The 13,490-nt window shown below is 32.3% G+C and overlaps 1 protein-coding gene across 1 annotated transcript in view; it reads right to left on the reverse strand.

Annotated features, from left to right (window-relative positions):
* Positions 1-4,571: 4,571 nt before the first annotated feature.
* The window catches only part of LOC134688505 (serine/threonine-protein kinase MARK2-like), a 107,816-nt gene continuing 98,897 nt past the window's right edge, over positions 4,572-13,490 (reverse strand). Inside the window, exons 6-8 of the mRNA XM_063549277.1 lie at positions 9,777-9,901; positions 7,627-8,826; positions 4,572-6,823 (exon numbers count right to left, since the gene is read on the reverse strand). Of these exons, the coding sequence (XP_063405347.1) occupies positions 6,528-6,823; positions 7,627-8,826; positions 9,777-9,901 (1,621 nt within the window). The 3' untranslated portion in view covers positions 4,572-6,527. The remainder of the gene's footprint in view (positions 6,824-7,626; positions 8,827-9,776; positions 9,902-13,490) is intronic.

Consider the following 13,490-nt stretch of genomic DNA (forward strand, 5'->3'; position numbering starts at 1 on the left):
GCCAATGAGACAACTATCCACAAAAGACCAAAATGACACAATCAATAACAACTATAGGTCACCGTACGGTGCCTCTGAATAAATCAAAATATAGCAATAATATATAATATATACATGATAAAATTGAGAATGGAAATGGAGAATGTATCAAAGAGACAACAACCCGACCAAAGAAAAAAAAAACAACAGCAGAAGAACACCAACAGGTCTTCAATGTAGCGAGAAATTCCCGCACCCGGAGGCTACATAACATTTTATAAGTTAATGTATCAAATATCTTGCAACCATAACTCATTCGAATGAGTATATATCAGCTTCAATCAGTTGCATATAGATTCTTTGCGTTCATCGAACCGAATAATTGTCTTTCATACCACGTCCAAGAACTTTTATGAAAAGGACATTTCAATATTCCGATACAGTTCTATGGAACAGTATTCCTGTAGATTTATTTTTTTAGAAAAGGTAGAACAGTTCAAACAAAGGTTTTATAATGTTTATTTGGCAAAACTTTAAGGAATTTTTGGTCCTCTATGCTCTTCAACTTATTCCTTTTTAACTGTTATGCATTTGAACATCGCTGATGAATCTTTTGTAGACGAAACGCGCGTATGGCGGAACTATAACATTTAAGTTCTGGAATATATGATGAGTTTATTTACAACCACTGAGTCGATGCTTCTTTTGTTGGAGCTTTTATTCTCCGAGATTATCACCAGCCTATAAGCTAGTAGTCAGCACCTCTGTGTTGATATGAATCATCATTGATATGGTCATAATGATAAATTAACTGCTTACAACACTTTTATTCCTTGAAATACTAAGGCTTAACTTCCTCAGGAATATATTACCTAAGCTGTATTTGACAAAACTTTCAGGAAGTCCTAAATGCTCAATTTCGTACTTTATTTTACCTTTTTAACTTTTTGTTTATTCGTGTGTCACTGATGAGTCTTTTGAAGATGAAACGCGAGTCTGACGCAAATACAAAATTTTAATCGTGGTATCTATGACGAGTTTATTTTTACTCACGATTTAATGGTATGTTTACATTCTTATTTCTGTTTGATATTCAATCAAAGATAAAGAAGTGGCTACCCATGAACATAACATAAGTGTCCTTATAACCAACTTTGTTTTACTGGGTCTGCCAAGTACTCCAAGAAACATCTTTCCATGGACCTTTGATAAGTTTATTCACAACCACTGGCCATGGGTTGATGTCACTTATGGTGGATGTTTCCGCATCAAGGTTATCACCGGTCCAGTATACGTAGTCACTACTTCTGTGTTGACATGAGTTATCATTGAAATGGTTATAATCATAAACTGATTCTTTCCAAAAAAAATATCCAAGTACTTAAGATTTGTTACCCAGAAATAGCCTACCTTTACTATATTTGGCATAACATTTAGGAATTTTAGATCATACATGCTCTTCATCATCGTCCGTTTCTTTGTCTTTGATATACTTACGCGTGTCTAGTGTTCAAAACTTTAATGTTGATACCTATGTGCTCAGTTTATTTTCAAAACGATTAACAGTATTTGTATCTGCAATTATACTAGGGTCTCTGTGTTATGTGCGAAATAAAGTTCTCGAAAGCTGGTGGAAATCAGATAGTGATACTGAACACGTCCAAAGCATTGTCAGAGTTCATATAATCCAAATATTTAAACTTGTAGTAGTACACACATTTGACCTCTCTATTCTTTACGCTGCTTTTACCATTTGAAACGAAAAGAAATATTGAAACAATTAGTACTTGTTAGTTTCTTTAGAAAGAATGGTCAAAGTTGATGAAAATATCTTGTGTTAGCAGAATATAAATTAAAGTTTGCAAACAAAATAAAACACTCGGATTCAAACAAATAAAATGTCTAATGTAGTTAGTTTTTCTATACACTACATACATGGTACGTTTGAAAGACGGTTTAAAAAAAAACACGCTTTTCAATAAGAACCTACTGTGTTAAGATTTTTTGCCGTCTTGTTTCTCTATTCATTTGAAAAAGAGGAACTTTTCACGGAAAAAAATAAGCTAGCACTATTTTTACACTTTCAATTTTGCTGAATTGATGACGTCTTCTAAATAAATATTTAAATGGTGACTTCTAGTATCACATGAAAGAACTTTAGATAAAGGATACCACATAAGCAGTTATGACGAGATCTACTCCCAATTGCCAAAAAACTTACATGTAGAAATTGACAATCAGGGTTGGTTGAGAACAAAATTTGATAACTAATTGGATGCTTTTCAGTCCTTCTATTTATATATAGAAAGCGTCCAGCAGCACCTGTATATGTAGTATGTATCTCTCTCACAGCTGATAATATATTCAAGAGCGCATCCTATCCTGATTTCCTTGATAGATGGAATTGCTATTGAACGTATTTGCGGTGTCATTGTTGTCGGCCTATGAGCTTTGAAACATTTACAGGAACCATACTTTGGTATGATTGGTATGGATATCACCTGTACATAAATTTATATTTTTGTATGACTGGGGAGTGATATTGAACACACATATATTACCGGTAATTACGTTACTGGTTTTCAATCGACATCACCAATTCGAACAGTTCCAATAAGTATTTCGGTAACAGATATTAAAGCTATATTCACTTAAGGAATAGTATGCGGTAACAATAAATGAAATCAAATTATATTGCAAGCAAACAATCTATGTACGACTATTTAAAATATTCATCAAATTTCTGGGATGCTTGCCTCTAAGACTTCTCTACATATACCAGGAAGAATTCCTTTTCAGATTGATAGATGTATTTCTGAACGCCAATGAACAAATATTTTTTGCCTTTCAGATAGGTTCTAATGTCAACCGAGACGAATGGAAATTTAGGATAATTATGCTTGACTGGGATCTCCGCTGTAAACTATCAAACAGTTCTTCATCTTCGGTTGAAATTTCAAAGGAACATAGAACATACCTATGATTATCCTGAATGTCTTCTTTACTATGTGTCATAAGGGTATATGTTGAGTTTCCAAGTGAATTGTCAATACCTTATTTGCTGACACGAATTATCATTAATATTGTTATATTTATAAATTAACTGTTTACAAAATTTGGAATTTTTGAAATACTAAGGCTATTCTACCTCAGGCATAGATTACCATAGCTGTATTTGGCAATTTCTTTTAGGAATTTTGGTTCTCAATGCTTTTCAACTTCGTACTTTCTTTGGCCTTTTAAACTTTTTTGGATTCGACCGTCGACGTCACTGATGAGTCTTTTGTAGACGAAACGCGCGTCTGGCGTATATACAAAATTTAGTCCTGGTATCTATGATGAGTTTATTGTATATCAAGCAGTATATAAAATGTGATTAACACACAAACATGATGTTATTTGGGGCTTTATTTGTGGGGACAACATAATATTTGTCAAGGAGATAGAACAAGTCTTTGTCAACATTTGGGTCTTTAAAGATTGATGTAACATGGGTGTTGATAGATCTAGACCCAATCAGTTTCTTAATTATGATTTGTGTTTACGATCTCACTGCCTTAACTCATTTCAAAGAATATCTATGTATCATTTTTCACCTTTAACCCATTGCCCAGCATTATCTGTGACTGAAGCCATCAGAACTTTGAAGATATTTTTCCAATTGGTCGATTAAGGCTTTTCATATTTCAGACCTTTGGATAACACATTGCGCATGAAGTGTTGTTGACAATGTTGAGGTCACCAATTAAAACGTGGACAGCCTGATTATATATGAATGGGAAACTAGTACAGATGCAAGTAAAAGGTTCAAACTTTAAGTGATCAATAATCAGATCCTGCAACATGTGTTTGTAATTGAAAATGCTAGCTGCAAATGGTTTGGTATAGGTTTAAGACATGATAGGTACAAACTGATCTTTTAAAAAGAATGGAATTTTCGAATGAACTGATTTAAAATAAAGAATATTGCCTACGCTGACGTCATCGAGACCTTTGTTGGTAAATGACATCTTTTTAATTTTTTAAATGTGCTGGTTTGAAAAGTCTGTGCCTTGCAATATCCAAATGATAGATGTAAGCTTACCCTTCCGGAGCACCTGAGATCACCACTAGTTTTTTGTGGGGTTTGTGTTGTTTATTCTTTAGTTTTCTATGTTGTGTCATGTGTACTATTGTTTGTCTGTTTGTCATTTTTAGCCATGGCGTTGTCAGTTTCTCTTAGATTTATGAGTTTGACTGTCCCTTTGGTATCTTTCGTCCCTCTTTTGTATTGATTTGAATGAGGGTTTGAAACAGTGGTTTCTAAACACAAGTTGTAAAGAGAATGACGTTTTGAAATGATAATGAATAAAAGAGGGACGAAAGATACCAAAGGGACATATAAAATTTGTGTTCGAATGGGATGAATACCTATCAGCTTTTGTATTAATGGTATTCACATCTGCATTATATATCTGAAATGTTCACATGATTAATACTTAATAAACAGTTTATGTTAAAACATTGGGAAATTCCCGGAACATACACAAGCGGCATTTGAAATATTTACTGATTTCAAAAGATAATTTACAAAAAATACATGATGTTTATTGACAATGCGATATTCATATGTCACACATGATTCAATTTCATTTATATACATGCACATCAACAACTTTCTATGTCAAGGTCTATGATTTTTATAAAAACAGAAATATGATCTGTAAACAATCATCAGAAAAATAATTCAAATACAAAAAATACAAAAAAGACGTAACAATATTATAAGGCAACAATTCTTTTTATCTTGTTTTATATAATGTACTTCTTATATAAACCTTTTGCATCTGTTTTATCCTATGTAAAATTATAACAACAATAAATCAATTATGATTAGGTGTAATGTGGTCTATTTTGTAATGTAAACACAAATATGTTCGTCTTGCTTGGTTAAAATAAACTCATTCAAGATACCAGGATTGAAATTTTGTATTTGCGCAAAACGTGCGTTTCTTTAAAAGAAAGCAAATATTTACAATCTGCTGCAAGTTCTTCTGACACTCATGCCAAATAAACATTAATTCTACGTAAAAATAAATCTTTTAAACTTCGCGCTTTCGGAGCTATTTCTCTGATTTACTTATACATCAGAAACGCACATACAAATTAATTGAAAGCCAGAGATGTATAAAGTTGACAGGGTTACCCCGCCATAGAGTATCGTCTTCTCCATTTTCAAGAACCTCGTGAACGGTTTTCTTTAATCATATATTAATTTGTTTTGTTAAAAGAATCCTTCTTTCATTCATTTAGGAATTTGATGTTTCTGGTTGAATTTCAAAGTTTTGGCTGTCACGTTTATTCACCAATTTTCTATATAATCTGGTCGAATAAGAACTGAACATATTGCACAGACAAATATATATTGTGGAAATATGTATATTGATATCTAGATGTCTAGATGTGGTAATTTATGATATACATTGAAGGGTCATAATACAACTATTTTGCATATTCACATAATATCAGAGACAGTACTTTGCTATTATCAAGTCAGGAATATGACACTAGTTATCCATTCGTTTGATGCCTTTGAGCTTAATTTTGATCTAGCCATTTAATTAACCATGAAATTAATTATGGACTTTTCGTTTTGGAATATCATGGAAGTTTAGTATTTTTGTGATTTTCCTTTTTGCTATGATTGCATACAAAAAAGCAATTCCTAATCTAATAGTAACTATTATGGACTGTGTTGCTTTTTATTTTAAGGGGACACTATGTCATAAAGGGGAGGCCATTCAACTTAACAATTACATTTCTATAATTTCGAGCTGTAAATTTCATCAAGGATAGCCACTGTTGTGAAATCTATTAATAACATGTTATTACAATGAAACATCATTAAAATAATTAACACTTTGATCATCACTACAGAACAAAAGGAACGTGTTGAAATAAATTACATTAAACTAGAAAATCAGCATGATTATGTTCTACTTATAACCTTAAATTATGACAATGCACGACTAGTTTTTTTTTATTATGCTTCATTATTGAAGTATCACATATTACATAATCTGATAAAGACAAATAAACTGCTGCTTACTGATCACATGACACGCCCGCAAGTCACATAACACTTTTAAAATAAATAAAATAACATACATTTTAATACTCGTCAAATTGAAAACAGCACATGTCATCAAAATTATAATTCAGAACCGATCAGTGTATAAATATTTTAAAAAAAAAAGAGTTAATAAATGCATTTGAGCTTTAACATGTATAAAACAAGCTTCAATTTATTTTTAATTTGGAACGATTCAAGTCACAGAACTATTTATGGAACAATCAATTGGTTAAAAAATCTAGTAACGATTCTTTGAATTATAAATTGTGTAATAACCACATGCAGCGGGACAGGCAAACAGCGTTAACAATATACCAAAAACATTTATAAGTCACTTTTCGTTGACGCAGGTAATTTAACATTTCAATAGATCAGTAAAATTGTTCATAGAAACACTTTGCATGAATATCATACAAAAGAAAAACTGGGCTTGCAATTATGACTTAGAACACGTTGTTATTCGTATGCGCATCATGGGTGCTTCATCCTCTGCAATAATAAATTCTACTGGTGAAGGAGATTTCTCATTATGAACATATTCTGATGGTTCTGGTGATCCCTTAGAATTGTTATTGTGTCCATAGATACCCAGATCCGATTTAGCACGTGATAACGCAGACGATGGCACTTCCGGAAGTCTCTGTCGAACCAGACCTGCTGTTTTTGGTTTCGTGTAATCTGATATACCACTACTCAACATTTTCGTAGTCGATTTGTCAAGCAAAACCCTCCCTGAAATAATATAAAACACACATGAATAAATGGTAAATCTTTGACAAAATATTTTCTGTTTTCCTACTAGAGTATTAGCAATTCATATACAATATTAACTTGCGTGCTTTATAGATATTTTTGCACTACAGTTTTAGCTTTATTCTTTCACATGTTGTTTTGATGTCATTTCCTGCGTTATTTTCTTCTTCTTTATTTTGAAGGACGCTTTACAGTTATTATGGTACATTTTATTTGAATTGCGAATATTTAACTTATTATAAAACAGTCATGTAGCATAATTTGGTCGGATATTATTTATATTCAAATTAGTTGCGTTTCTTCTGTTATAAAAGATTAAGATTAGTTTTTTTACTTGGTATGTAAAGGTATGTTAAATAAAATTCTAATTGTTCCGAAATGATCAATGTGATATCTCCTTATCCTCATTTTAATAATATTTTTTGAATCACTTGTACTACTCCCATGGACTGTTACCTTGTGTTTACACGTATTTGTGGGGGGAAAAACACACCAACAACAAAAACAATCTAGCGTGTCAATCAGATACAAATTATTGTTCATAGTATGTATGTTTTGCATTAAATTTTGCCACTGGACCTTCATACCATTCATTGGGTTTATACAGTGATTAGTTTTGTGATAGATCTAAATCCTCCCTAAACTACATGTACCTAGGAAATTTGGTTTATTCTAGATAACACGGACATGCATCTTTGAAGTCGCAAAAAACCCTTTGAAGTATTCGCAGTTATCAGATTGCACTTTATATTTGGCATATAAGTATAAATAAAGGTGTGTACCTCTGCCAACAATTTTTGCATATTTAATGTCATCTAACGTCGGCATTGCATCTCTAGGAGTGAGCATTTTCTGTGATGAAATTGAGTTTGCGTAGATTGTTTTGGTTCTAGATAATGTCAGTGCTGCACCGCGTACTAATCTCTGCCGACTTTTTCCTGTCATACCCCACAACTCCTCCGGGTATGGATCACTCAGGAAACTTGATGCTTGTTCTGACTCCTCATGTGACTGTGGTTCTGTTAGTGTACGTAATGAGTATCTATATGGTGTTTTCACAGATCCTGGACGGGGACCCGCAGGCGAGGTTTTAGGGACAGCCATTTCCCTTTCTTGCAAAACATTGTTTATTTCTATTTCAGTTTTGGCTCTTCCGCCAAGTGATGTGTTTGGAGGGGGTGGAGGTGTTTCAATATATGTACTCGCCGATTGTCCATTTACATGTTGAAATCGTTCATAAATATTTTTCTTAATAATAGGAATATTTTTGGGTACTTCTGGTGTGTCATAGCTGACAACGCCGTCTGCTGACCATTCATATACAGCTTGTTTAGGTTGGCAAGATAACATAAAATCCTTAGCTGGATGTTTTTGATCCGAACTTTTGTTTGAATTTGTTTTATATTGTTGTGACACAGCCATTCTTGGTCCTTTCTTTCTTAAAATAACATTTTCTCCTTGTTTTGAAAGTATCAAAGGTTTAGTTTTTGCATCTTTTAAAAACTGCAGGTAGTTTTTATACGATGAGGGTTGAAACCCCTGATTTGACAAACCTTTGTCAACAGTTTCTTTAACGTATCCATTAGATCTAGGAATCGATGTCTCCTGACCTGGAAATGATAACGGAAATGACGTAAAAGTATGACTTTTCCTTTGAGGAAAAGAAGGATCCATTCCTAGTCCAATCAAATGGAGTCCTGCCTCAAAGCGTTTGTGAATAAGATGATAGGTTGCGGCAACAGAATTCACTTTCCTTTCATGAAGCGAAAAAATAATATCACTTTCGTGAAAATTGAACATTTTTGTCATGTAATTCATGACAGCACTCTGAGGTACCAATGGTCCTAGTTGTGAAACAGTTGGATATTTTTGCACTGGAAGATCGTGACTGTCCAATAACCAAGGATGTATCATGAGTGCGTCCATTTTTATCCGCTTCCGGTCGTCTGCTGTGAGCATTCGCGTTAGAATATCGGCACATTCTGAAGTAAAGAACACAATTCATAAAACAATCACAAAATCATACCAAAACAATTGCAAAAGTAGTCCACGTTACTTTATAAGTTTTAAATTAATCCAGTGAAATTCCCAGTATATTATTAAATATTTTCTAATGTTTCACCTGTCCACAATGATAAATAACTTCAACATTACTACTTAGCCTGTCAAAGGGTTATCAGAACAATTAAAACATTTTTGTCCAGAAATGATTTAATTTCCATAAAGATCAATTAATATTCAATATTATCTACGATTCCATACTCAACAGGTCTCGAATGTCAAAGTCGCGTTGCAGATATATTGTACATACTAGATGAATATTTATATGGATGACAGGAGCTCGGGTCTATTATAATAGACTTAATGTAGGAATAATGCATTATCATTTCATGCTAATAATTTAAAGTTTGAAATATGTTTGATTTAAATACCACAATTGTTCTTTTATCCCATACTGGTATAGTTTATTAACATTAAAATCCTATATAATCTCAATAAAAGAAATCAGTCGTGTCCAGAGGTAGTCAAAGGTTAACGTTAGTTCATGATTTGTATAATATATTCAATGCAAATTATAGCAATTACAATTTACTCACATTGCACGAAGCACTTTTTGAAAAACATAAACTCAGAATAGAATTAATATTCAGACAGCTTTTCGTTGTCGACAGGACAATATCTCGTTATGTTTCTAGTCCAGTAAAAATAAGGTACATATGCACGTTTTGTCCTTCCTGTGTCTCGTGTCTATGTTTTGATGATGGTCTGTTAAACAAATTTGACCACTTCATTGATTTGAGCAGTATGCCATTACAAATCTTAAGATATCATTTACAATATTAGGTTTCACTTTAATTAAAATCTACCCAAGAGTAGAAAAAGAATTAACTCGTTATTTTAAATTAAATAAATATATATATAATTATTATACCTTGAGATAACCCGTCTGGTATCTCACAACCTTTCAATAGTAAGCTATGGAGCTGAGATAGATTGTTCGGTGAATCAGGAATAAATGGCAAGGCTCCTACTAGCATAGCATATAGACAAACTCCACTGTAAACATAAACAAAATTACATTATTTTACACTTAATTACAGTACTGGAAAAGTTAAGAATAGATGCATATCATTTTTTTTTTATTATGAATTATGATATTCAAACCTAAATATGGAGGCGAAGACTCAGTGAAATGTTTTCTTCTGAAAACGTCAGAGTTTATTTGATTTTAACTAGGTTCTGAGACCAAAAAATAACTTTGGGGTACAATGACAAGAGGGCGGTGTCTATTTGTTTCAGTTCACTAACTTAAGAACCATTCATACCAAAATTTCCGAATCAAAATTCTAATATGATGGTACTTATGATCAGATGTAGCCCAAACTCGATATTGACGATTTGTACATATAAAGAGTCAGGAGCTATAGTCTCTCAGTGGTTGATTAATGCAATTTTATGTCGGTCCGTGCGAACCGAACTTGATATAGCTTGATAAAATACTCGTCCAATTTTGATATAATAGTATCATGTATCACAATGAAGGTCAGGATTAGTTTTGACGGTGTTCACTTTTGTTGTATACGATTTATAACACTTGATTGCTTTAATAATAATTACACTAATAGTTGTTAAAATCCTTCTTATTATATGTTATGTCCGAAACCAAAATACTAGCATTGCTTCCAACCACATTTTGATTTAAGTATTATTATGATTAGCCAGCCACGTAAATCGCTAATTCGGACGCCTCTACTAACTTAACATAATGTACAGTATAACTTTACAATACATATTACACGCTTAATTACGGAAATGATCACAGGTCTGTGGACTATAATCTAAAAGCACTTAAATCCAATTAAATCAATGTTTACAAACTCTAATACGTACCATAATTGTAAAAGATTTAATTTCATAGGACCCAAGGTATACTTCTTAATGATTCGTTTAAAAGAAAATCATACCGCATAAACCCTATACATTTTGATGTGCATTATCTGTTTTTTTCTTTAGTTTTAAGTAGCTACTTATTAATCATTTTTTTTAACACTTACATATATAGCTGTAAGGTGTGAAATAATCTTCGAATAGTTTTCTACTAATGTTCTAGACTTTGTCTCAATTGTGTATTTTATGTACATGCAACTGTAGTCCTCTTAAACCGAGAGAAAACACAAACAGTTGCCCTGCAAGTCGGGTTGTTGATGTTGATGTTGATGTTGTATAGTTTGTATCTAATGTTACTATGTTATACATTAGTGTCTCTACACAATTTTGTATTGCACTCATACCTTCATTGACGGAAATGTATTATTTTTGTTTTTTATGTTTTTTGTTATGTTATTTCTGTTGGTATGTTTTTTTTTATATTAATGAATTATGGCACTTTTGTCGACATTTTTGTTTTTATTTAGATATCTAATGCGTTTTTAACAAATACAACACAATGTTAATCTGTAGACTATTTGAATAGGACAAAGATGTTTCAAAGGCTGTAAACAAAAATATACTTTGTTCATCGCTGATTTATATCGTTCTTTCAACACCACAACCTATGCAAAAATATCACAATCGGAACGCTAATGTAAGAAGAGTGTCACGATCTCTTTGCGTTACATAACTCTTGTAGCAGCACTCTGAAAGGTCCATTGGAAGTTAAAATTTCTGTCTTTATCCTCAGAAACATTTTTTCTTCTAGTGATAGTTGAATTGTTCAGCCTTTCACCTCGGTTAACCCGTTCTACAGTGTCCATTTTATTCCCGGGTATTTTATATAGATCATACTAATTCTGCTATTCCTCCGATACAGTGAAGTTGATATTATTCAAAAATGAAGTCGAAAACTTAAAGATTAAACTGAACAAGTTGTTACCTATGTTTGGCGATCAAGTTCACGAAAAAGTACCCGGGATTCTAACTGTGTAATAAAATCAAACGTTTAATTGTATTTTAGTGCGTGGGTGAATGATTTAACAAGGACATAGTAGAGATAGTATGTCATGACTATATCATTTTATAGTATAAACGTATCTATATCTGTTTCCGCTGTACTTCCGTTGATGTGTCAACCAGTGTAAATTACACATGTTAGTAAACTATTTCCCAAAATGTACTTGTACTTTGGTCGAGTAAATTTTAAAAGCATACAAAATGGTACTTGATATTTAAGCATGTTATTTATGGTCAAGGTACAAGCCCTTTACAGGTACACTGGAAGCAACGAATGCTAAACGTAAATTAAAGCTGACAATTCCCAGCAGATGCATGCTTTGATAATTTTATACATTATTTTGAAGCAAATGAAATTTTATAAAGGCCGTGAATTAGTAAAGTATAAAGCTGTCAACAAATTTGAACCCCAAAACAATATCGAATCAGTATCAGATTATTGTTTAAAAATTAAAAAAAATGAAGAAAAAAATCTTTTATCACAGTCTGCTTGCACAAAATGTTCAGAATAGCTCATTCGAATATGTAATTATCATAAAAGACAGTTTAAGGTATTGCAATAAAATCGACAATTCTATCACAGCATCTAATATAAATCGTTTTTGCATTTTATCTTTAAATTTTAATCAAACAACGTATAGGTTTTCTTCAAACGACCAAAAACAATATTAGAATTGAACAATTTTAAAGTACTCTCTGAATAAGGCATTCAATATAAAGTTTGATTTTTTAGATTTGTTTTGATATATGACTAAAATAATGTACTATTCTGATTAAAATCCTATTTCGTCAATGAAATAGAAATTCCACATCACAATATAACAAGCAAATCTAACAGGTCAACATATAATCTGTCTTTGAGGGTTTTAACCGTATCTCAAATTCTACAAGTTATTCTACTTGTTACTGCCAAACGTTATACTCCGAGTCGAATGATATTCTCATTGAATTTATCAGAATCTCAAGATGTCCCTCGCCGATGAACAATCAGGAGTAAAGCATTACTATCCAGATGATAGAATGTTTAAAAGCTTTCTGTTTTAAGCCTGCAGTTGTGATATTAACTAAGTGCAGTCAGGATTAAATCACAAAAAAGCACGAACAGGATGTTAAGGTTCAGGATTGTAGGTCAGACTTTCTTTTTCACTTTGTTTTCATTTACGTATTATTTGAAACACATCATTTTGCCGTCTATTAATACTGCATGTACAATCAGAACCAGATTGTAATGACACACATTTGTTAAGTTATCTTGTACGACAGGTTTTTATACGCAATGCTGAATTTCAGGGCAATTCTGTGACTTTTGCCAACGTGCACAGAACTTTTTATATCTTTCCTTTTGCATCTACAGTACCAATAGCCAGTAGTAGAAGGTGTAAACGGACATAATTCAATATCAATAATTAAGTACTACCAGTATGCTCTTGTTGACCTTTTGTTGATTTTTCTAAGAATAAGGAAGATTATCAGCTGTGTGTTGACGATATTTTACACTGACCATATTAGTATAAATTGCTGTGAATTGGTTACCATTCCATTGGCACGTAAAATGGTACAAACACGGATATGTATACGGTTTATCAGTTCAGGCGACTTTTAATATTCAGTTCCAAAGTAATCAGAAAATATTTATTAACAAGCAAACATCAAGCGTTTGGACCATCTGAAATACTCCCTGATTTATTTTGGGGTA

This window comes from Mytilus trossulus, chromosome 10 (assembly GCF_036588685.1).
Source record: "Mytilus trossulus isolate FHL-02 chromosome 10, PNRI_Mtr1.1.1.hap1, whole genome shotgun sequence".
Lineage (NCBI taxonomy): Eukaryota > Metazoa > Mollusca > Bivalvia > Mytilida > Mytilidae > Mytilus > Mytilus trossulus.